The following is a 24,801-nucleotide window of genomic DNA, read 5'->3' on the forward strand; positions in this document are numbered from 1 at the left end:
CACATCCTTACCGCTCTGACAGTAAAGATCTCTCTACACAGTTTAAGGTTAAACTGCTTCTCTTCCAATTTCAGTGAATGGCCGTGTGTCTTTTTAAATTCCTAGTTCACTGAAAAGTTTTTTCCCTATGCTAGGGTCACCAGTACGGTATTTGTACATCGCTATCATATCCCCTCTCAATCGTCTCCTCTCCAGAGAGAATAAGGCCCCTTTCACACGATCGGACCGTTCAGGTCCGCCTGTCAGTTTTGACGGTGGACCTGAACGGGCGCTCCATGTTAGCCTATGGAGTGACGGATGTCAGCGGAGACATGTCTGCTGACATCCGACCCGGTCCGATCCGCTAAAAGCAGACGGATGGCCCGACGTCCAGGTCCGTCGCTGGCGAATCAGATCGGGTGAGATCTGATGACAACGGACATGCTGTCCGTTTTCATCCGATCCCTCCATAGGCGGCAGCGGCACCTGACAAGCCCCTCCACGCTCAGTGAGCAGAGAGTGACCTGTCATCCGCCGTCTCAGCAGAGATCAACGGACTGATCTCCCAATGAGCCGGCGGACAGAGGCGGACTCCGTGGAAGCGGAGTCCGCCTTGTGTGAAAGGGGCCTAAGTTAAATGTTTGTAGTCTTTCCCCATAGCTGAGATCCTCTAGTCCCTTTATTAGCTTTGTTGCTCTTCTCTGGACTGTGACGGGGGGGCCCGTGGAACTCAGAATACATCTTATGTCTAAGGCACCCTGTGCCATCCTGGCACAGGGTGAGGGAGAAAATATATCTTGGACTACTTAAAATGGGACAGTAATATTTGTCCACAATATCTCCCAGGATGTATGTTAATTGAATGAGCTGATCACATTGTCCTCTATACAATGTAGGAGACGGGACGACTCCTATTGGAGCTCATGTTAATTAGGTTTTGTTTGTATTGTTAATTGTAATTAGCTCCAGCTATTGTGTTGATATAACTGTGTGAAGCTCGGTGACCACAAGTCTGGGCGAAAGGTCATGTCTCAGTCACCTAGGCTGTATAAAGGATGAGATAATTAGCTCATGTTAATTAGGTTAGCTTTGAGTCAGCCTGGTGTATAAATGTGTGTGATATCTCAAATAAAGGTTAGTTCTGATGTACTCCAAGACTGGTGTTGTCTAGTTCTTGGGGTTCCTATAGCCAGATCCATTGGACTCGTGTTCCAGAACTTAGGAAGTGGTATATGACGGAAGCACTCAAGCGGAGTGTGGGACGTTCCGTGACATTGGTGGCAAGCAGCGGGAAAGCTTCCTGAAGTCTGGGACATCCAAACCTCCAACTGGATCCAAGATCAGCATAGCAGACTTCAGTCACCCTAGCGGAGATATGGACCTGGCATCAGAATTCCCGGGGCTGCTGCGGATCATCCTTTCAACATACACCAGGACTGTGTCTGAGGATGAATACCTGGAGCTTAGGCAGCAAATTCGAGTGGAGCTCTGGATTGCAGCCCTCCGTCTCCCTGGTATAAAACAGGGCAAGTGCTTTCCAACCCAAGAGCAACGGGCCAGTGACCAACGGGCATTGCGGATGGCATTCCTGGGAGAGCAGCCCCAGGAGAAATGGGTGACTGAGTTGGACAGGTTGGTCCAGCAGGAGATAGAGCTGGACAATCATTATCGGGCTCTGCAATGGCACGCAGAGGAGGGATATTTAGGGGAGACAACAGAATGCTCTCCGGAGGGATATGACTTTGGCGGCCCTGGATTGCTGTGGGAGAGCCTTACAGATCTTTTTATGTTTGGCGATGAAGGGGAACCTGACCTTGAGGACCTGAGAGACTATAGAGAGTCTATGCTCGGTCTTGCAGGGGTCTCAGAGCTCAAACCTGATCTGGACCATTTGCTAAGGAAGGAACAGCATCTGGAAAGGGCATACAGGAAACTGCTAGAACAAGTTCAGCAGCATGCCAGAGAATCGGCAGTGGAAAATCCGGAGATTGCCGTCCCCAAACCTGAAGTGCTGACAACAGGGCAGAGCTCTGCTAACCTCTGCCCAGAAATGATAGCATCTTCTGGGTTCCATGGACAGGAGATGGTGAACCTCTATCCCCAGACATCAGTTGCAGAGACATGGGATTTGATAGACTTTTCTGCTGAGGAAAAACAACCTGATGAGCCTCCAGCAGAAGAGCTGCTATCAGGGCCAAAGTTCACTGTGTTCTGCCCAGCACCAACAGTGGCTTCGGCCTTCTTGAGAGAAGAGGTAGTCGGCCTTTCTCCCACAACACTGACAGGGACATGTGATTTTCTGCCAGCAGCATCTATGGAGTTAAAACAAACTTCTCCAGCTGAAGATCTGGTAACTGAACAGAGGGTCCAAGACCTCTGTCCCACACTTTTACCAATTCCAGAGACTGGGGATTTAATAGACGTTTCTGTAGAGGAGGAACCACCTGGCAAACCCCCAGCAGAAGTGCTGGCAACCGGACAGAGGGTCCAAGACCTCTGCCCCACACCTGCAGCAATTGTGGAGGCTCAGGGTGAGAAGATGGCAATCACTTCCCAGCAGCAGATACAGGGGGAGAAGGGAGAGGAGGTGTGTGTTGTCCCTCCCCAACAGTTGGCCAGGGTGGAGGAAGCGGGCTTTCCTCCCCAGCAAAGATCCGTGCACCTGGGAGACAGTACCATCGACATGTCGTCCCAGCAGCCAGATGAGGGAATGGAAAAGGAAGCAGCCGGCTTACCTCCCCAATGGCAGCTACACAGTTTGGGAGTGGAGGAAGCCAGCCTCCTGCCCCAACGGTTAGCCGGAGCGGAGGATGCGGAGTCCCCAGCAGAAGTGTTGGCAACAGGGCAGAGTGCTACCAACCTCTGCCCAGCACCGGCAACAACTACAGAGTTCCAGGGAGGCGGGGCAGTCGGCCTCCCTCTCCAACAGTTAGCCGGAACAGATGGTGTGGGGTTTCCAGCAGAAGGGCTGGCAACAGGGCCGAGGACTGCTGGACTCTGCCCTCAACTAACAGAGGATGGATTTCCTGTGAAGGTGGATGGGACTTCAGTCTCCACCTGTATACCCCAGGGATGCTGGGCAGTGGGCCCAGATCCCCAACAGCATGACAGAGTGAGCCCAGTCCCCCTGTCTTCTCTCCAGCGGCAGAAAGGATTCCAGGGAGAAGAGCCAGTCCAGGCCTCTCCCCAGCGGCAGATATGTTCTCAGAGAGAGGCAGAGGTTGGCTGGGTGAGTAATGCTTTGTTTGGAACAATTTGTTTGGGGTACTGTGTGGGTACAGGCAGTAGAGGACTGGAGCTGTTTACTAACTTCGGAGTCAACCCGTCTGGGGTCTCCTCCTGTGTTAGTCTTCTGCCAAAAGGGGAGAGATGTGACGGGGGGGCCCGTGGAACTCAGAATACATCTTATGTCTAAGGCACCCTGTACCATCCTGGCACAGAGTGAGGGAGAAAATATATCTTGGACTACTTAAAATGGGACAGTAATATTTGTCCACAAAATCTCCCAGGATGTATGTTAATTGAATGAGCTGATCACATTGTCCTCTATACAATGTAGGAGACGGGACGACTCCTATTGGAGCTCATGTTAATTAGGTTTTGTTTGTATTGTTAATTGTAATTAGCTCCAGCTATTGTGTTGATATAACTGTGTGAAGCTCGGTGACCACAAGTCTGGGCGAAAGGTCATGTCTCAGTCACCTAGGCTGTATAAAGGATTAGATAATTAGGTCATGTTAATTAAGTTACAGTTGTATTGTTAGAGGAGGTTCCAACAGCATATAAAGTCTTGTAATTGTGATTCTAAAAAAAGTCAGTTCTTGGTAGCAACAAGTAAGTGTCGCCTTGTTTGTGCTCAGAGAGGTTGGGATATCTGTATACAGACTGGGAGGAAGTGGTATATGACGGAAGCACTCAAGCGGAGTGTGGGACGTTCCGTGACATGGACTCTCTCCAGTTCCAGCACATCCTTCCTGAGGATTGGTGCCCAGAACTGGACGGCATACTCAAGATGCGGCTGGACCAGAGTCTTGTAGAGTGGGAAAATGATTGTTTTATCTCTGGAGTGAATCACCTTTTTAATGCATGCCAATATTCTGTTGGCTTTACTTGCAGCAGCTTGGCATTGCATGCCATTACTGAGCCTATCATCTACTAGGACCCCCAGGTCCTTTTCCATCCTAGATTTCCCCAGAGGTTCTGCCCCTTGCAAGTAACTTGCATTCTTATTTTTAGCACCCAAATGCATTACTTTACATTTTTCAACATTAAACCTCATTTGCCATGTAGACAGGAAAATCCATTCCAGGTGTCTGAGCCACATTATCTCCTCCCCCCGTCAGGTACAAGTGCAGGCTCAGTAGTGTAAGCACCAGTAGTTACGTTGTGAAACGCATTAGTGATCTGTTTTATCCTTTTGCTTGTATAGACTGTCATTAATAAAGATATTTTTGTTGGAGTGCAGTCATTCAGATTACTTCTTCTCTCATTTGCCATGTAGTTGCCCACCCCATTATTTTAATTAGGTCTTCTTGTAAGGTTTCCGCATCCTGCGCTGAAGTTATTGCCCTGCTTAACTTTGTATCATCCGCAAATATAGAGATTGAACTGTTTATCCCATCCTCCATATCATTTATGAATAAATTAAACAGAATTGGTCCCAAAACAGATCCTGGGGGATCCCCACTTACCACATCGGACCATTCCGAGTACTCGCTATTTATCACCACCCTTTGGACCCGTCCCTGTAGCCAGTTTTCAATCCAGGTTCTCACCCTATGGTCCATGCCAACAGACCTCAGTTTGTAAAGTAAACATTTGTGGGGAACTGTATCAAATGCCTTTGCAAAATCCAGATACACCACATCCACAGGCCTTCCTTTATCTAGATGGCTGCTCACTTCGTAGCCTCCCTGACGGTTTTCCCGAGTGTGGCTCGATGTTAAATTTCAGCACCATTAGCGGTAACCCCGAGCCACACTTGGGATTACATTGCAGGATCCTGGTGCGCTGTTCTTACCTTGTCCCCAGGATCCTGCGATGTTCCCTGCTGTGTATGTGGGCTCTGTCTCCTCCGAAGCTTCTCTGTGCCAGGCTCCGTTCCCTGCGAGCGTCGCAACACCCAGGGTGGAGCCTGGCGGCAAATTCAAAAAACAGTAAAAATCATAACACATACAGTACTGTAATCTTACAGATTACAGTACTGTATGAAATCATTTCACATCCCTTTTGTCCCCAGTGCTTTGTCCAATGCCCTGCATGCAGTTTTATATGATATATACCAGGGGTCCTCAAACTACGGCCCGCGGGCCGAATCTGGCCCTCCAGCGGTTTTTATCCGGCCCGCAGACTGCCCCTTTAACATCGCAGCACTCCCCCTGCCCTCTGCTACTTTTATCACACAGGACGGGAAACATGACAGGTCTGGACAAAGGACCCTTTGTGTTAAGAAGCAGGTGATTGGTTACTAGGCATCGGGGCGGTCCCAGGAATCACCTGCCTTTCACTTGCAAAGTCCCGCCCTTTGTCCGGACCTACCATGCTTCGTGTCTCGGTGATACAGGTAACAGAGGGGATTGGGAGTGCTGTGATATTATACAAGGGGCGGCAGTGTGATATGGGGGATCTGTGATATGGGGGGATCTGTGATGGGGGATCTGTGATATGGGGGAGTCTGTGATATGGGGGAGTCTGTGATATGGGGGGAGTCTGTGATATGGGGGGAGTCGGTGATATGGGGGGAGTCTGTGATATGGGGGGAGTCTGTGATAGGGGGGAGTCTGTGATAGGGGGGAGTCTGTGATAGGGGGGAGTCTGTGATATGGGGGATCTGTGATATGGGGGGATCTGTGATATGGGGGGATCTGTGGGATCTGTGATATGGGGGAGTCTGTGATATGGGGGAGTCTGTGATATGGGGGGGATCTGTGATATGGGGAGATCTGTGATGGGGGATCTGTGATATGGGGGAGTCTGTGATATGGGGGAGTCTGTGATATGGGGGGATCTGTGATATGGGGGGATCCGTGATATGGGGGAGTCTGTGATATGGGGGGAGTCTGTGATATGGGGGGAGTCTGTGATATGGGGGATCTGTGATATGGGGGGATCTGTGATGGGGGATCTGTGATATGGGGGAGTCTGTGATATGGGGGGAGTCTGTGATATGAGGGATCTGTGATGGGGGATCTGGGAGGAGTCTGTGATATGGGGGGAGTCTGTGATATGGGGGGATCTGTGATATGGGGGGGATCTGTGATATGGGCGGGATCTGTGATATGGGGGAGTCTGTGATATGGGGGGATCTGTGATATGGGGGGATCCGTGATATGGGGGAGTCTGTGATATGGGGGAGTCTGTGATTTGGGGGGAGTCTGTGATATGGGGGATCTGTGATATGGGGGGATCTGTGATGGGGGATCTGTGATATGGGGGAGTCTGTGATATGGGGGGTGTCTGTGATATGGGGGATCTGTGATGGGGGATCTGGGAGGAGTCTGTGATATGGGGGGAGTCTGTGATATGGGGGGATCTGTGATATGGGATCTGTGATATGGGGGATCTGTGATATGGGGGGGATCTGTGATATGGGGGAGTCTGTGATATGGGGGAGTCTGTGATATGGGGGGATCTGTGATATGGGGGGGATCTGCAGGCATGTACTGGCCATTGGGACTACCGGGAGATTCCCGGTGGGCCGATGGCTCAGTGGGCCGGTCAGGTGCAGTCCTGGAGTTGCTCCTCTCTGACAGTGAGTGATCGCAATTTCACTCCTGTCACCAAGGAGCAGCTGCCGACACTTGCTGGAGAGAGAATTAGGCTTTCTGCTCCCTCCAGCCTGCAGGGGGAGATAGACAGCCGGCAGACTTTCCTTTCACTCTCCCCTTATCACCTGTCACTTATCACGTGACTGGAGAGAGAAATGAGATGCTGCCTTTAGAACTGTGAGTACACGTGGGAGGTGGAGGAGAGGGGGGACACTGATGTAAGGGGAATGCTGATGGGGACACTGATGTAAGGGGGCTGCTGATGGGGACACTCTGATGTAAGGGGCTGCTGATGGGGACACTCTGATGTAAGGGGGCTGCTGATGGAGACACTGATGTGAAGGGGCTGTTGATGGGGACTCTGATGTGAAGGGGGCTTCTTATGGGGCATTGATGTGAAGGGGGCTTTGGATGGGGTCACACTGATGTGAAGGGGGCTGATGATGGGGACTCTCTGATGTGAAGGGTGCTGCTGATGGGGACTCTCTGATGGGGACACACTGATGTGAAGGGGGCTGCTGATGGGGACTCTGATGTGAAGGGGGCTGCTGGTGGGGACTCTGATGTGAGGGGGGCTGCTGGTGGGGACTCTGATGTGAAGGGGGCTGCTGATTGGGACTCTCTGATGTGAAGGGGGCTGCTGATGGGGACTTTCTGATGTAAGGGGAACGCTGTTGGGGACACTCAAAATTAAAGTGGGCCGGTCATGAAGAAGTCCAGGGCCAAATTTTTGTCCCAGTCCAGCCCTGGGGATCTGTGATATGGGGGGATCTGTGATATGGGGGGGATCTGTGATATGGGGGGGGTCTGTGATATGGGGGATCTGTGATGGGGAGTCTGTGATATGGGGAGATCTGTGATATGGGGAGATCTGTGATATGGGGGATCTGGGATGGGGGAGTCTGTGATATGGGGAGATCTGTGATATGGGGGGATCTGTGATGGGGAGTCTGTTATGGGGGGATCTGTGATGGCGGAGTCTGTTATGGCGGAGTCTGTTATGGCGGAATCTGGGATATGGGGGATCTGTGATGGGGGAGTCTGTTATGGGGGAGTCTGTGATATGGGGGAGTCTGTGATATGGGGGATCTGTAATGGGGGAGTCTGTTATGGGGGAGTCTGTGATATGGGGGATCTGTGATGGGGAGATCTGTGATGGCGGAGTCTGTTATGGGGGGAGTCTGTTATGGGGGGATCTGTGATGGCGGAGTCTGTTATGGGGGGATCTGTGATGGGGGAGTCTGTTATGGGGGAGTCTGTTATGGGGGGGGATCTGTGATATGGGGGGACTGTGATATGGGGGATCTGTGATGGCGGAGTCTGTTATGGGGAAAGTCTGTGATGGGGCGTCTGTTATGGGGGTATCTGTGATGGGGGAAGTATGTGATATGGGGGAGTCTGTTATGGGGGGAATCTGTTATGTGGGGCTTTGTGATGGAGAGGAGTTTGTGTTGGGGGGCTTTGTGATGGGGGGATCTGTCATGGGGGGCTTTGTTATGGGGTGAGTCTGTGATGGGGAGGGGGGGTCTGTGATTGGGAGTGGTTCTGTAATGAGGGGAGTCTGTGAAATACTGATAAGTTCATATTGATTACAATTGTTCTTTATTTTAAATATTGTACTGTTTTTTCCTGTTTTTTTTTTTTTTTGCACTACAAATAAGATGTGTGCATAGGAATTAGTTCATATTTTTTTATAATATAGTGCGGCCCCCCAACAGTCTGAGGGACCGTGAACTGGCCCCCTGTCTAAAAAGTTTGAGGACCCCTGATATATACTGTTCTTTCTGCCTGGAAACTTGAGATTGTCCATAGCAACCAAAAAGTGTCCCTTTATGTCAAAAGTGGTTTTAGACCAGCTAGAAAACAGCGATAGTAAATTAGAACACTTGCAAAATTGAGCGATAGTGAATCGCGGGGAAATTTATTTTATTATTATTATATTATTGTTTTTTAAATTATTTATATTTATTTATCATATTATAATTTATGTTTTTGTGTTTCAAACTTTATCATACCCGGGATATCTACTAGACTCTTGGTGGACAGATTTAAGTGTGTTATTGTTAAGAATTACAGGCCTACAATATAAAACGCCAAATTTCCATGCAAAATAATCGTACCGCTTTCAGCACCTAAAATCCGAAATAATCATACCGCCAGGGAGGTTAATAGAACATTAATAGATTGGTCTGGCAAGAAGGGTACTTCATGAATCTGTGCTGATTACCACTATTACCGCTATACCTATACTGTTTTCATTACTAAAATCTTGCCTATAGTCCCTTATCATCCCCTCCATTAGTTTACATACTATCGATGTTAAGCTGACTGGTCTGTAGTTTCTAGGTATATATCTCGGCCCTTTTTTGAATATTGGTACCACGTTGGCTTTTCTCCAATCAGCTGGTACCATTCCAGTCAGTAAACTGTCCATAAGAAAATTAGGAACTATGGTCTAGCTATCACCTTGCTTATGCCCTCGGGTGTAAGCCATCTGGTCCTGGCGACTTATTTATGTTAAATTTTTCAAGTTTATTTCTGAAACTGTCTTCTGTTAGCCATGAGGGTGCATTTTGTGATGTTTTATTAACATTACCGTCTTGGTTACTATATCCCCCCAATCCCTTTGTGAAAACTTAGGAGAAGAATGCATTTAAAACATTTGCCTTCTTTTTGTCTTTTGTAACCAAATCCCCTTCATCATCCTATAGGCCCCATTCACACCTCAGCCTTTTGTAGCTTGAAGCCTGAAGCTCCAAAACGCTGGAGGAGAAAAAAATCAATTATTCTCTATGGAGATGGTTCACATCTCCACTCCATGTCGCCCGAAGCCAAACACCTGAAGCTCAAAAAATGGCTGGAGCTTTTTTGCAGCTCAATTCGGGCAGATTTGGTAGTTTTTTTGCTTTTTACATCGGTGACCTTTTGACCTGTACAAAACTGGGGCAAAAAAGCGGCAAAAACGCGGTAAAAATCGTGGTAAAATCGCGCAACTTTCTGCCTGAAAACTAAACGCTCAGGTGTGAATGCAGCCTTATAGGGCCAATATGTTCTGGTCTCACTTTTTTACTGTTTATATAATTAAAGATAAACAGTATCAGCTTCCAGTTTTTTTTTGTCAAAGCTTAATTGAACAAGCTAAAGCTAGAAGCTGATTGGCTACCACGCACAGCTGCACCAGATTTTGCACTCTCCAGTTTTACTAAATCAACCCCAATGTGTTTGTATTTTTCATTTTTTCTACTACCTAGCATTTTGTATTTTGCTAAAAACCTTAAATAAAAAATGTAAAAAAGAAAGAAAGACAAAACAGACAGAGAGTGACACACCATGGATGTCCCGCACTTTAGACTGCTTTCCTTGCTTGTCTACCACCTGTTAGGCAGAATTCAGAAATACAAGAGAGGGCAGGTCACAGAAGCTGATGTTTTCATCAGAGAAAGCATAGTACAACTGAAAGGCAATGGATTTATATATACATTATCTCACAAAAGTGAGTACACTCCTCACATTTTTGTTAAATATTTTATTATATCTTTTCATGTGACAACACTGAAGAAATGACACTTTGCTACAATGTAAAGTAGTGAGTGTACTAACAGTGTCAATTTGCTGTCCCCTCAAAATAACTCAACACACAGCCATTAATGTTTAAACCACTCGCAACAAAAGTGAGTACACCCCTAAGTGAAAATGTCCAAATTGGGCCCAAAGTGTCAATGTTTTGTGTGGCAACCATTATTTTCCAACACTGCCTTAACCCTCTTGGGCATGGAGTTCACCAAAGCTCCACAGGTTGCCACAGGAGTCCTCTTTCACTGTTGGATCTTAGGGACCTTGCGCTCCTCCACCTTCTATTTGAGGAATTGCCCACAGATGCTCAGTAGGGTTTAGGTCTGGAGACATGCTTAGCCAGTCCATCACCTCTACCCTTCTTCTTTAGCATGGCAGTTGTTGTGTTGGATGTGTGTTTGGGGTTGTTATCATGTTGGAATATTGCCCTGCGACGCAGTCTCTGAAGGGAGGAGATCATGCTCTGCTTCACTTTTGTGAGATACTGTGTGTATGTATGTATATGTGAATATATATATATATATATATATATATATATATATATATATATATATATATATATATATATATAAAAAAAACATACAGGCCTCGTGCACACTGGACATTTGGCCATCTCTCCTGGACATTTTTCCTCCTGTCAGCATTTTGGCAGAAAAAACATTTGAGGCTTGTAAACGCGTGTAACAAATTTAGGCCTTAATTCATTCCACTGGGCAAAATAATAATTTATTTATAATAATTTCCAGTGGGTTTTTTTTCTGCCTCTAAACGCCTATGTGTACTTGGACACAGGCTAACATGCAGGGGTGTTTAGAGGGAGAAAAAAAAAACACCAGAAGCCCCTAAAAGCAGCATTAAAAAACTTCAAGTGTATACAAGGCTATGGATATTTAGCTGAGATACATTGCCTTGAAAAACTAATTCATACCCCTTGACATTTTCTACATTTTGTCATGTTACAACCAAAAATGTAAATGTATTTTATTGGGATTTTGTATGATAGACCAACACAAAGTGGCACATAAGTAGAAGGAAAATGATAAATGGTTTTCAAAATTTTTCTACAAATAAATACAGTAGAATCTCGGATTGCGAGTAACGCGGTTAACGAGCATTTCACTATACGAGCAATTATTTTTTTTAAATCCTGACTCGGTTTGTGAGTGTTGTCTCACAAAACGAGCAGGATTCAAGCCTCTGCGATATGCAGTACCGCATTTGGCCAGAGGTGCGGGGGCGCAGGTGACACTCGGAACAGTTCAGAGCTGCTCAGAGCCGTTCGGAAATACTCGGAAACACTCGGAGATACTCAGTTCCCGAGTGTTTCCGAGCCTTTCTGAGGGTTTTCGAGTGCAGCAGAGTGATCTCCGAGTATTTCCGAGTCTCTCCAGTGCCCCCCCACCTCTGGCCACATGCAGTATTGCATGAAATAGAAGTCAATGCAGAACAAATTATCTTTGTTTCCATTGAGTTCTATGGGGAAACTCGCTTTGATATGCGAGTGCTTTGGATTAAAAGCATTCTCGTGGAACTGATTATGCTCGTAATCCAAGGTTCCACTGTATGCGAAAATTGTTGCGTGCATTTGCATTCGGCCCTCTTTACTCTGATACCCCTAACTAAAATCTAGTGGAACCAATTGCCTTCAGTCACCTGATTAGTAAATAGACTCCATCTGTGTGTAATTTAATCTCAGTATAAATACAGCTGTTCTATGAGGCCCTCAGAGGTTTGTTGGAGAACCTTTGTGAACAAACAGCATCATGAAGGCCAAGAAACACATCAGACAGAGATAAAGTTGTGGAAAAGTTTAAAGCAGGGTTAGGTTATAAAAAAATATCTTAAGCTTTGAACATCTCACGGAGCACTGTTCAATCCATCAACCAAAATCGGAAAAAGTATGGCACAACTGCAAACCTAGCAAGACCTGGCCATCCACATAAACTGACAGGCCGGGCAAGAAGAGCATTAATCTGAGAAGCAGCCAAGAGGCCCATGGTAACTCTGGAGGAGCTGCAGAGATCCACAGCTCAGGTTGGAGAATCTGTCCACAATACAACTATTAGTCCTGCACTCCACAAATCTGGTCTTTATGGAAGAGTCCCAAGAAGAAAGCCCTTGTTGAAAGAAAACCATAAGAAGTCCAGTTTGTAGTTTGCGAGAAGCCATGTGGGGGATACAGCAAACATGTGGAAGAAAGTGTTCTGGTCCAATAAGACCAAAATTGAACTTTTTGGCCCAAAAGCAAAACGCTATGTGTGGCAGAAAACTAACACTGCACATCACCCTGAACACACCATCTCCACCGTGAAACATGGTGGTGGCAGCATCATGTTGTGGGGATGCTTTTCTTCAGCAGGGACAGGGAAGCTGGTCAGAGTTGATGGGAAGATGGATGGAGCCAAATACAGGGCAGTCTTAGAAGAAATCTTGTTAGAGTCTGTAAAAGACTTGAAACTGGGGCGGAGGTTCACCTTCCAGCAGGACAACGACCCTAAACATACAGCCAGAGCTACAATGGAATAGTTTAGATCTTAGCATATTCATGTGTTATGCCCCGAACACATGGTCGATTTTCCGACGGAAAATGTGTGATAGGACCTTGTTGTCTGAAATTCCGACCGTGTGTGGGCTCCATCACACATTTTCCATCGGACTTTCCGACACACAAAGTTTGAGAGCAGGATATAAAATTTTCCGACAACAAAATCCATTGTCGGAAATTCCGATCGTGTGTACACAAATCCGACGGACAAAGTGCCATGCATGCTCAGAATAAATAAAGAGATGAAGGCTATTGGCCACTGCCCCGTTTATAGTCGCGACGTACGTGTTTTAGGTCACCGCGTTTAGAACGATCGGATTTTCCGACAACTTTGTGTGACCGTGTGTATGCAAGACAGGTGTGAGCCAACATCCGTCGGAAAAAATCCTAGGATTTTGTTGTCGGAATGTCCGAACAAAGTCCGACCGTGTGTACAGGGTATTAGAATGGCCCAGTCAAAGTCCAGACCTAAATTCAATTGAGAATCTGTGGCAAGACTTAAAAATTGCTGTTCACAGATGCTCTCCATCCAATTTGATAGAGCTTGAGCTGTTTTCCAAAGAAGAATGGGCAAAAATGTCACCCTCTTGATGTGCAAAGCTGCTAAAGACATACCCAAAAAACATTTATGTTTTTGGTTGTAACATGACAAAATGTGAAAAATTTCAAGGGATATGAATACTTTTTCTCAAGGCACTGTACATTCAATAGAAACAAAGCTTACTAACTACAAGAAGCACCCTGATTGTGTAGTATAGTTAATGCATAAAGGCATATCTTAATATATAAAACAACTTTAAGCCCCCAGTCAGTCTTAAAGTGATACTAAAGTCTCCTTTATTTTAGTTAAAAATAATAAGCATGTTATACTTACCTGCTCTGTGTAGTGTTTTTGTGCAGAGCAGCCCAGATCCTACTCTTTTCGGGTCCCTCTTCGGTGCTCCTTGCCCCCTCCCTCCTGCTGAGTGCCCCCACAGCAAACAGCTTGCTATGGGGGCACCCAAGCCAAGCCCCCTTTCTCTCCTCATTGGCTGACTGACTTTGATTGACAGCAGCGGGAGCCAATGGCGCCACACTGATGTCCCAGCCAATGAGGAGGGGAGTCCCAGGAAGCTGAGATACTCCTGCAACATCGCTTGATCTAGATGGACCTCAGGTAAGTATTAGAGGGGCTGAGGGGGGCTGTTGCACACAGAAGGTTTTTTATCTTAACCATTCAGCTCTGGAAGGTTTACACCCTTCATGACCAGGCCATTTTTTGCGATACGGCACTGCGTTACTTTAATTGACAATTGCACGGTCGTGCGCCGCTGTACACAAATTAAACCAATGTTCTTTTTCCCCACAAATAGAGCTTTCTTTTAGTGGCATTTAATCACCTCTGCGGTTTTTATTGTTTGTGTTATAAACAAAAAAAGAGAGACAATTTTGAAAAAAAAAACAATATTTTTTACTTCCTGCTATAAAACACATCCAATAAAAAATTTAAAAAATCACATTTCTTCACCAATTTAGACCAATATGTATTCTGCTACATATTTTTGGTAAAAAAATCCCAATAAGCGAATATTGATTGGTTTGCGCAAAAGTTATAGCGTCTACAAACTATGAGATATTTTTATGGAATTTTATTTTTTTTTATCTTTTACTAGTAATGGCGGTGATCAACGACGTATAGTGGCACTGCGACATTGCAGTGGACAAATTGGACACTAAGTGACACTTTTGACATTTTTTTGGGGACCAGTCATACCAATTCAGTAATCAATGATAAAAAAATATGCACTGTCACTGTACTAATGACACTGACAGGAAGAGGGGTTAACATCAGGGGCGATCAGAGGGTTTAATGTGTCCTTAGGGAGTGCTTTCTAACTGTGTGGGGATGCTTTAACTTGTGGGAAGACAGAGATTCATGTTCCTGCTTAGTAGAAACATATAATCTCTGTCCTCCCTTGTTTACAATAGGCAGGGCGCTGTTCTGCCTCTCTCTGTGTTGAATCACGGCGGTGCGCGTGTGCGTGCTGCAGACCCAGGAGAGTGAAATCAGGTACCTGTACGAGATTTTGCTCAGGAGAGCCACCACCCCGCAGTATATGTACGTGGGGCGGTCGGCAAGTGGTTAATGCATAGAATGCATTTAGATAAAGAAACCTTCTGCCTTTACAATCACTTTAATGCTCCAGATTGCAAGATCTTTCAGGTTTAATGTAAATGTGGTAAATCAGATGGAGCCCCATCTACTTCAGTGTTTCCCAATCCCACTCCTCAAGTACCCCAACAAGCCACATTTTAGAAATTCCTCTTAGATAAAACAGCAGTCACAAATAAAAAGCCACTGAGATTGATTTAAAGCAGCCATGAAAATACCCCATGACTTGTTGGGGGCATTTGAGGATTGAGGTTGGAAACTACTGATCTACATATACTGTATGTCTTTGTTACCGTAGTCTCTTGTCATTTTCGTTCCACTGAGCAGTATGTAAGTTGTGTAGATAAAGGTCTCACAAAACCATGTTTATTGTTAGTTTTTTTGTATCTATTTTGGTATTGGCTTTCAGTTCGGTTTTTATATGTATGTGTACCGTGCTATAGCAAAACTTTCCTTTGGCCTTGAAGTTTGTCACTGTGCTTATTAGTAATGATGATTTCAGTCATAGTCATGTTTAGTGATAATGTTTAAATGACTTTATAAAAGTATCAGAATATGCAATGATACATGGACACATTATTTACTAATTCTACTTCTATCCTAGTAAGATTTCTGTTGTACCCCCAACACCTCCTCCATTCTCTGAAGCACCTTCCGTAAGTAACACTGAGGTAACATAACAATATATATTTTTTTAAATCTTTGTTTTGAATTTCATTACTGTATATGTCTCAGCATCTGCCACCCCTCTCTGCCAATCCCTCCATTGGCTGCTACTCACCCAACAAATTAAATTCAAAATACAACTTACAAAGATATCCACAACTCTGTACCCAGCTATATCACTAACCTAGTCTCAAAATACCAACCAAATCGTTCTCTTGGTTCCTCCCAAAACCTCCTGCTCTCTAGTTCCCTTGTCGCCTCCTCCCATGCTCACCTCCAGGACTTCTCCCGAGCCTTTCCCATCCTTTGGATTCCCTACCCCAATCTGTTCGACTATCTCCTACTCTATCCACTTTTAGACGTTCCCTGAAAACTTTTCTCTTCAGAGAAGCCTATCCTGCCTCCACCTAACAACTGTACTTTTTATTTTTATTTGCTCCATCAGCTATTACACACACAGTTATTACCTTTTGTATCACTTGACCCTCCCTTTTAAATTATAAGCTCTAATGAGCAGGGCCCTCTGATTCCTCCTGTATTGAATTGTATTGTAACTGTACTGTCTACCCTCATATTGTAAAGTGCTTCACAAATGGTTGGTGCTACATAAATCCTGTATAATAATAATAATAATAATAAATAATTTTAATGTAAAAAAAAGAGCAAAAAACTTTAAAAACTAAAATGCCTGGTAAAGTGCATGTACCGCAAAGAAGCTTCTATTGGTTTTAGTAAGAATCCTCCCCTTTTTCTCCCTTTGCTTTAGTTTCACTTACCGTACTTGGCTTTTAGGATAATCCTTGACTTTCTTCCCCTGTTTAACAGGACTGTTAAGGCCAGATTCATTCTTCCACATTGTGGTAAATTGCACATACCGCAACACATGGTAACACATGTAACATGCATTGCAGTGGCAATTCATTTTGATTGGCACCCCAAAGTACCATGCATCATACTTGTACTACAGTGAGCCATAACACATGGTAGTGTGTTGCTGTGTATTGCATTAGAAAAAAGACTGGTCATGTTTGATTTTAAGCATGTTACGATGCATTGAAAGCCCTTTCATTATGGATGGGCTGCCTTAACGCAACATGGTGACATGTAACATTACACACGTAAGCTCACCACAAAAGTATAAATGGGCCCTAAGGGTACACTTATTGGATAATCTGCAAACAGAAGGACAAGCTGTAGGCCAGAATTCAGGAAAATCAAAGCCCTATTACCAAAGTAGAAGTGTATCAGAGAGGTGTACAAAGGAGACTTTTTGGAGAAGAATGATATTAACAGGTGATACTAATCTGTTCATAGGCAGGACTTTACATCATAAAACGTTAAATTTGCTAAAAGTCTTCTAAGGCAGAACATTGAAATCGGTGTTAAATTGTTGAAGAAGGTGTCTTTACATCTTTCCTCTTAACTTCTTTCCTCTTAACTTCCCTGGCGGTATGATTATGTCAGATTTTTGATGCTGACAGTGGTACATTGTTTCACATGGAAATTTGGCCTTTTATATTGTAGACCTGTAATTCTTAGGAATAACACATTTAGTCTAGTAGACATCCCGGGTAGGATAAAGTTTGAAACATGAAATCATAAATTTTAATATAATAAATAACTATAAATAATTATCACAAATAATAATTTAATAATAATAAAATGTATTCAATAATATAATCAAATCAAAAACACTGAAATTTGCTCAGTTGCAGAATTGTCACTGTCATTACTTTCAGTGTTTTATGACAAATTTCCCCACAAATCACTATCGCTCAATTCTGCAAGTGATTCTAATTCCCTATCGCTGTTTTCTAGCTGGTCTAAAACCACTTTTGACATAAAGGGACACTTTTTGGTTGCTATGGACAATAGGGTTGCCACCTGTCCGGAATCTACCCTGACATTCTGGGTTTTGAATCATGTGTCCGGGTTTCATTCCCCCCGAAACCCAGACACAATACTCAGATCAGACTGTAGTTGAGGGATGGGCAGTGTTGGGGTACTCAATACTGTTTAGGGGATGATGGGAAGGATGATCAGTGATTCCCCTCCTCTCCGGGTCCCCCTCCCCTCACTCTCAGTTATGTATCCCTGGCAGAGGATGTTGGTGGTATTGGCCTGAAACCAGGACACATTATTCAGACAGGACTCTGGACACAGCTTCAGGGTCTTTGCCTCCTCTCTGTCACACATTTACTATAACCGAGTGGCTGTAATTTATTTCTGCAGCAGCTGAACGGCAGCTTCTCCTCCTCTCCCTCCTGATGGCATTGGCTGCTGCAGGAGAAAATTACAGGGGATCTGTTCTAGTAAACGCCACCTCTGCTGCCCTTCCTGTCCTGCTTCCGCTTCCTTCTGTTGCCCCTGGGCTCCTGTGTGCTCCCCTTTGCTGTATGCCTCTAAAGTGTTCAGGTTTGGCTTGAAGAAAAGTAGGGGCTTTGGTGAGCAGAAACCCCCCTACATCAAAGTTCCTCTCTACAACAGAGTCCAAAACATTCCCCCTTAAAAAAAAATTGCTGTGCCACTAACGTGTTCGGGTTTGGCTTGAAGAAAAGGTGGTAACCCTAATGGACAATCTCAAGTTTCCAGGCAGAAAGAACAGTATATATAATATAAAACTACATGCAGGGCACTGGACAAAGCATTAGGGACAAAAGGCAGGTGAAATAATTTGATATGGTAATGTAATCTGTAAGATTACAGTGTGCTGTTTGTGTTCTGTGGTTTTAACTTTTTGAATTTGGCGCCGGGCTTCGTCCCCATGCGTCGCCCGGCACTGTGATGAATCGAGCGGAGGGCACAGCTCACGGACACAGCGGGGAGACATTGCAGGATCCTGGGGACAAGGTAAGTAACTTTGCCTGTATCCTGCGATGCGATCCCGAGTGTGGCTCGGGGTTACCGCTTTTGGTATGGAAAATTCACCCCAAGCCTCACTCGGGAATACCGCCAGGAAGGTTAATATGCAACTCCTGTCAAGGGATTAGAACCTCTGTCAGGTTAATATTGCTATCGGATGTCTTGTTGAGATTTCACTTTCTGACTAATGCCGCGTACACACGACCGGACTTTCCGTCAGAGTAGACTCTGACGGTCTTTCCGACGGAGTTCAGCTGTAACGGACATGCCTACACATGATCACACCAAAGTCGGTACGTTTAGAACGCAATGATGTACGACGGACTAGAAAAAGGAAGTTCAATAGCCAGTAGCCAATAGCTGCCCTTGCGCCGTTTTTGGTCCGTCGGACTAGCATACAGACGAACGGTTTTCTCGATAGGAATTGAGTCCGTCGGAAAGATTTGAAACATGTTCTATTTGTAGGTTCGTCAGAATTTTAGAAAGAAAAAGTCAGAAGCCCACACACGATTGGAATGATTCCGTCTGACTTTTCTGTCGGAAAGTTCAGTCGTGTGTACACGGCATAAGTGACAATATTGTCACCAGGACTGGAAGTAAAATAAAAACTCCAATAGAAATATAAACTGCAATGAAATGCTGGCATGGGTTCTGGCCTTCTCCTAATCTGCTTAAAACAAGTGTTTTGATTTCTGTATATGTCCCTGTTTTGCATTTCCTCTCATTTCATGTCTTGTGACAATCTTTCCAATAGAACCGAAAGTGAGGTAAAATGTTTCCAATTTGGTCACAAAGAGCTGCAGTAATCGCATGAAGACAAGATTATGATCTTGGCGTACTTGTTTCAGTTCATAAATATACTTTATTTTGGGTAACAAGCATATTAGATTCCAACCAATATAGGTCAACAATTATATTAAAAAATATTTCCCCATAAAAAGATTCGCCCTGAGGCCTATTTAGATTTGTCTGTACTGGTATATTGATATAACGAAAGAGCATAAATAGTTGGTGAGGTTGAAAAAAGACACAAGTCAATCAAGTCCAACCTATATGTGTAATTATATGTCAGTATTACATTGTATATCCCTGTAAGTTGCGGTCGTTCAGGTGCTTATCTAATAGTTTTTTGAAATTATCGATGCTCCCTGCTGAAACCACCGCCTGTGGAAGGGAATTCCACATCCTTACCGCTCTTACAGTAAAGAACCTCCTACGCAGTCTAAGGTTAAACCGCTTCTCTTCTAATTTTAGGCCGCGTGTCTTTTCAATTTCCCTTTCGCTGAAAAGTTTTATCCCTATTGTGGGGCCACCAGTACGGTATCTGTACGTTGAAATATTATCCCCTCTCAAGTCTCATCTCCAGAGAGAATAAGTTCAGTGCTCGTAACCTTTCCTCATAACTAATGTCCTCCAGTCCCTTTATTAGCTTTTTTGCCCTTCTCTGGACTCTCTCCAGTTCCAGCACTAATTTTTCTTGCATTAACACACATTGCATTAAAGAGGAAGTAAACCCTGGTGGGTTTTACTTCCTCTTTATTTCCCTGCAAAGGTAAAGCATAATGGGCTACTATGCATTGCATAGTAGCCCATTATGTGTCACTTACCTGAAATCGAAGCCTGCGATGCCACCTCTGTCCCCACTAGTAGCGAGCATCCATCTTCACCCCTCTTCCTTCTGGGACCACGAACTCCGGCTCTGTGACTGGCCGGAGTTGCGTGACGTCACTCCTGCGCATGTGCATGGGAGCCTCCAGTCACAGCATGACCCCTATTAGAAACAACACGATCTGCCCTTTCTAAAGTGTGCATGCGCCGTAGACATCGGCGCACAGCTTTTTTGTAAGTATCTCCTAAACCGTGGAGGTTTAGGAGATACTTCAAGCACCTAAAGGTAAGCCTTAATATAGGCTTACCAGTAGGTAAAAGTGGTTGTATAGGGTGTACAACCACTTTAAGACCACCCATTCAAATGAATGATTTGCACTACAATGCACCAAAAATCAAACATGCATCATTTTTTCAGGTTTTCAGGTGCAGCACAGTACAACACATGGTAGTGCATTACTGTGCATTGTGGTACTTCAACATGTGTATAGTAGGTCCATTGGTTTGGGGCACTGGGTGCCAGAGTTTTTAAATATTTTTGTTAATGGAAACAAAATTTGAAGAATTCAATAGAGCAGACAAAATATTCAGGGGGGCCTGCAACTAGGATCTAAAATAACCATTGACAATGAATGACACCACAACATGTTATTGTACATAATGCATTGGATTGAGGGTCTGATTGAACCCTGAGGGTTTTTGCACCCATATGTTTATGAGATGGCAGTAATAAATAAATGCACAGTAATGGCTATAATTTGAAGGCATGTGAGAGCACAGATAATTGAGTCAGTAGTAGCGACCTAATAATAATGCCTAGCACCTTGTGTTCCTACTAGTGGTTTGATGTACTATGTTCTCAATATTCTTTTCTGGGGGTAGATGCACTAGTAGAGTTGTTCAGGGATACTAATATATATGTATAATTGTATGTACAGAACACAACCTTATGTGGTACATATGGCCTTTTTGTAATGAAAGTGGGTTTCAGGAGACTTGACATTTTTACTCTGCCACATTGTGAATGGCCCTTCTTGTGAAATTCTGGCCCCTGGCTTTAATAATTCACTAATCCCCATCCGTATACATGTTCCATGTTATTGAATTAATTCATAATAGACAAAGACTGATAGGTCACTCCATACCACTGCCTGCATTTTGCAGCCCGTGAATAAAATGCAGACTACGGTGTGAAGCCAGCCGTACTTTGCAGAGTTCTCCCAAATTAACTCAGCAGAGAGAACTTCATGACTGGAGGAAAGACAGTCATATGACCTTGAAAGGCCATGTGACCAGGCATTCCACCTTCAATTCACAAGAAAGCAGAACACAGCCCTGTATTTTTTTTAAAGAAATGTTATGGCCAAACCAGTGTTTTTTAAATACACAACTTACAGAACTAAAGCAAGAGGGCCAGAGTGATAGCCAAGTAACTAATCCTATTGGAGGGAGAGGTCTGCAGTGGTAGCCTCACTGTTTCTCTCATGACACGTTTTCTTTAGCAACTGAAGCTAAAAAATATTAATTTATCTGAAATTCTAATTTTCTTCTAGGAGCTCAATAAGTCAAAAGGTTTTCATAAATCAATGGAAAACCTCTTCCTATCTCTCACTACACAGGTGAAAAGTAAGTATGAGTCTATTTCATGATTTAATCTAGTGTATGATATAAGGGATGTGATTTTCTTTTTCAGTTCAAACAAAGACAGAGACAACAAGCTCATTTGGGGGGGGGGGGAGGTTAATGCAATAAAGAGATCACAGAGGATACAACAATGGAAAATAAACCAGTAGCAGAACAATTTTAAATAACACTTTCAGGACCAAAGTTACTAGAAACAAGAGCATATTTGGTGGTTTTAATAAAAAAAAATTAAGAGACCACATAGGAAACAGCAATTGAAAATAGACAAGCAATAGGACCACTTTAAATAGATATCTTAGGCCCAAAAGTTAGTAGCACTAAGGAGTAGAGGTAGACGTTTTACTACATGAATGAATAGACCGCAGAAGATACAACAGTGGAAACCAGTCTAGCAGCAGGACAATATTAAATATACATGTCAGTACCAAACTTACTAGATACAAAAAGCCCCAAAAGGGGTTTCACTACAAGAAGAATAGGCCACAAAGAATACAGCAGTCCAAAATTGGAAAGCAGCAAGACATATTTTAATAGCAAAAGTAGGCTCAATTTTACTAATTACATATGACATTGGTAGGGAGGGGTTTTACTACAAGAATTGAGATACTACAGAGGATACAGAAGTGCAAAACTGGCCAGCAGCAGAAAGTTTAATAAGGGATAACGGAAAATTTCAAATACGTACCGTAATTTTCTTTCCCTGATGGACTCCATGGCACTCTATGTGTCGGTTAACCCTACCTCCTCTCCAATGCTATAGGACCCCAATCCCATAAATTTGAGCTCACATCCAGAGACTGCGTTCCGTAACTAGCCAACTCTTGATCCATGGGTGGGAACTCCACCTGCCATGGAGTCCATCAGGAAAGGAAAATTTCGGTAAGTATTTGATAGGAAATTTTCCGTTTTCCTGGCAGACTCCATGGCAGTCTACATGTGGGAAATAACTAGCCAAACACAGGGGCGGGCTTGCTGATCAACGAAAACTTCAATTTGCCCCGTCAACCGACAGGATATTTAAACTAACACTTACAGAAGATAAGGGTGCAGATTCCACCCAATAATGCGTCATGAAGGTGTTGATGGAGGCCCACGAGGCCGCCCTGCAGATAACGTCTGAAGCCACATGTCGGGCCGCCGCCTAGGAGGTTGAGATCCCCCTAGACGAGTGCACTGTCACCGCCTCCGGAGGAGCCAATCCCTTTGCCCTATAGGTCTGCCGGATAGCCTGGACAATCCAGGATGCAAAAGTGCTAGATGAAGCAAGTCTTCCCCTGTTTTTCCCAGAAAAGAGGATAAAGAGGTGATCTAACCATCTAAACGAGGCTGTAGCCTGAAGGTACTCCTTCAGCGTCTCACCCACATCTAGGGGATGAGCCTCAGAGACTTACTGCCCTTGTGAAGAATTGCGGCGAGAGGGTGGCCTACCTGAGCCAACTGACAGACAGGTCTAGGCCTAACTGCAGGAATTCCAGAATTTCTTGCACCTCCGGATCCCTGAAGGATCATCCTGTGGAGGATGTGGACTCCACCAACTTGGCCCATATTCTTCCGTAGACCAAGATCATAATAGCTCTTCTCAAGCCCATGAGGGTGGAGATGACTCCCAATGCACAACTGAGGGCTCTCGGCCTCTCCCTCTCAAGAACCAGACCAACAGCTGTAAACGTACCGGGCATGGATGCAGAACTGCCCCCTGGGGCAGGAGGTCTGGTCTAAGGGCAAGGGGCATCAGGTCCCAAAAGCAGAGTTGTGTTAGCAGGGAAAACCAGGGCCTGTTCGCCCAGCATAGTGCAATTGCCATTACCTCTATGGCTACCTCTATGGCTACCGCTTGGAGACTCAGCAAGAATCTAAGGATGATTGGGATCGGAGGAAAGTCATATGCTCTGCTGAAGTTCCACTGTTCTGACAGGGCATCTACTCTGAGATCTTGGTTGCAACGGCCCCACGTGTAATATTTCTGGAGTTTGAAATTGCAGGGGATGCAAACAAGTCGACTTTGGGATGGACTCCCACAGGCAGAATCTACTTGAATGTCTCCACATGGAGAGACCACTCATTGTTGTCCAGTTGAGTACGGGACGGAGGATCTGCCTGGTTCTTCTGAGCCCATGTCATAATCGTCTCCACTTCCCGAAATAGGGAGAAGGCTCCGAGTTCCTCCCTGTGTCTTCACCTAGGAGACCGCTGTGGTGTTGTCCATTTCCAGTAGTACAGATTCTCCCTCTATCAGGTGGTGGAAGGCCCGGAGAGAGCTTGGAAAGCTGCCCATAGTTCCAGGATGTCCGATACCGGGATGTGCGGCCGGCGGTTCTGTCTGCCTGGGCGATCTCTGACTTGTAGTGAGTCCCCCATCCTGTATTCCTGGCATCAAGTCGTGATGGCAACCCAGGAAACGGGAGCAATTGAGTGGCGACTGAGCAGATTCCTGTGCTGTAGCCGCCAGAAGAGGCTGTCCCTCGTGCCCGAAGTTTTGTGAATGCACTAATCGCATCTGTCCGGCCAGTGTTGGAGAAACCCTCTCTGGAAGGGACGTAACCGCCAAAGGGCCCATTTGACCATGGGGCCATCGAGACCATTGTGCCTATTATTTTGACCAGCCCTCAACCATGGGGAAGCTAGGGCCAGGTGTACTCTGTCTCGCACTACCAGAGGCAGGGAGATAGTATTCTCGACTGTGTCGAACTGGGCCCCTAGGTAGACTAAGCGTTGCGTAGGTTCCAGGTGACTCTTCTCTTAAGTTCAGTAACGAGCCAAACTCTGAAAAGGTGGAGATAACTTGAGCCCTGTGATGTAGGAGCTGCTCTCTGCCTTGAGCCAGTAAGAGAGGGCCGTCGAGATAATGATGCAGGTATATGCCCTTCATACTGATGAGGGCTACCATGGCCCGAAGAACTTTCGAGAAGACCCGGGGTGAGGTTCAGAGTCCGAGAGGAAGGCAGGTGAACTGGAGATGCTCTCGCCCCACCGCAAACTAGAGGTAATTGCGGAAATCCTCTGCC

General features: G+C 45.1%; 1 protein-coding gene across 4 annotated transcripts in view; it reads left to right on the forward strand.

Annotated features, from left to right (window-relative positions):
• The window catches only part of SYTL3 (synaptotagmin like 3), a 142,858-nt gene that overhangs the window by 58,842 nt on the left and 59,215 nt on the right, over positions 1-24,801 (forward strand). For 3 of the 4 annotated variants that reach the window (XM_073627403.1, XM_073627401.1, XM_073627402.1), the window contains 2 exons: positions 15,621-15,687; positions 21,706-21,778. In XM_073627403.1, the coding sequence (XP_073483504.1) occupies positions 15,621-15,687; positions 21,706-21,778 (140 nt within the window). The remainder of the gene's footprint in view (positions 1-15,620; positions 15,688-21,705; positions 21,779-24,801) is intronic. The other variant, XM_073627404.1, reaches the window with a different exon arrangement.

The sequence above is a fragment of the Aquarana catesbeiana genome, linkage group LG04, assembly GCF_042186555.1.
Source record: "Aquarana catesbeiana isolate 2022-GZ linkage group LG04, ASM4218655v1, whole genome shotgun sequence".
Classification (NCBI taxonomy): Eukaryota; Metazoa; Chordata; class Amphibia; order Anura; family Ranidae; genus Aquarana; species Aquarana catesbeiana.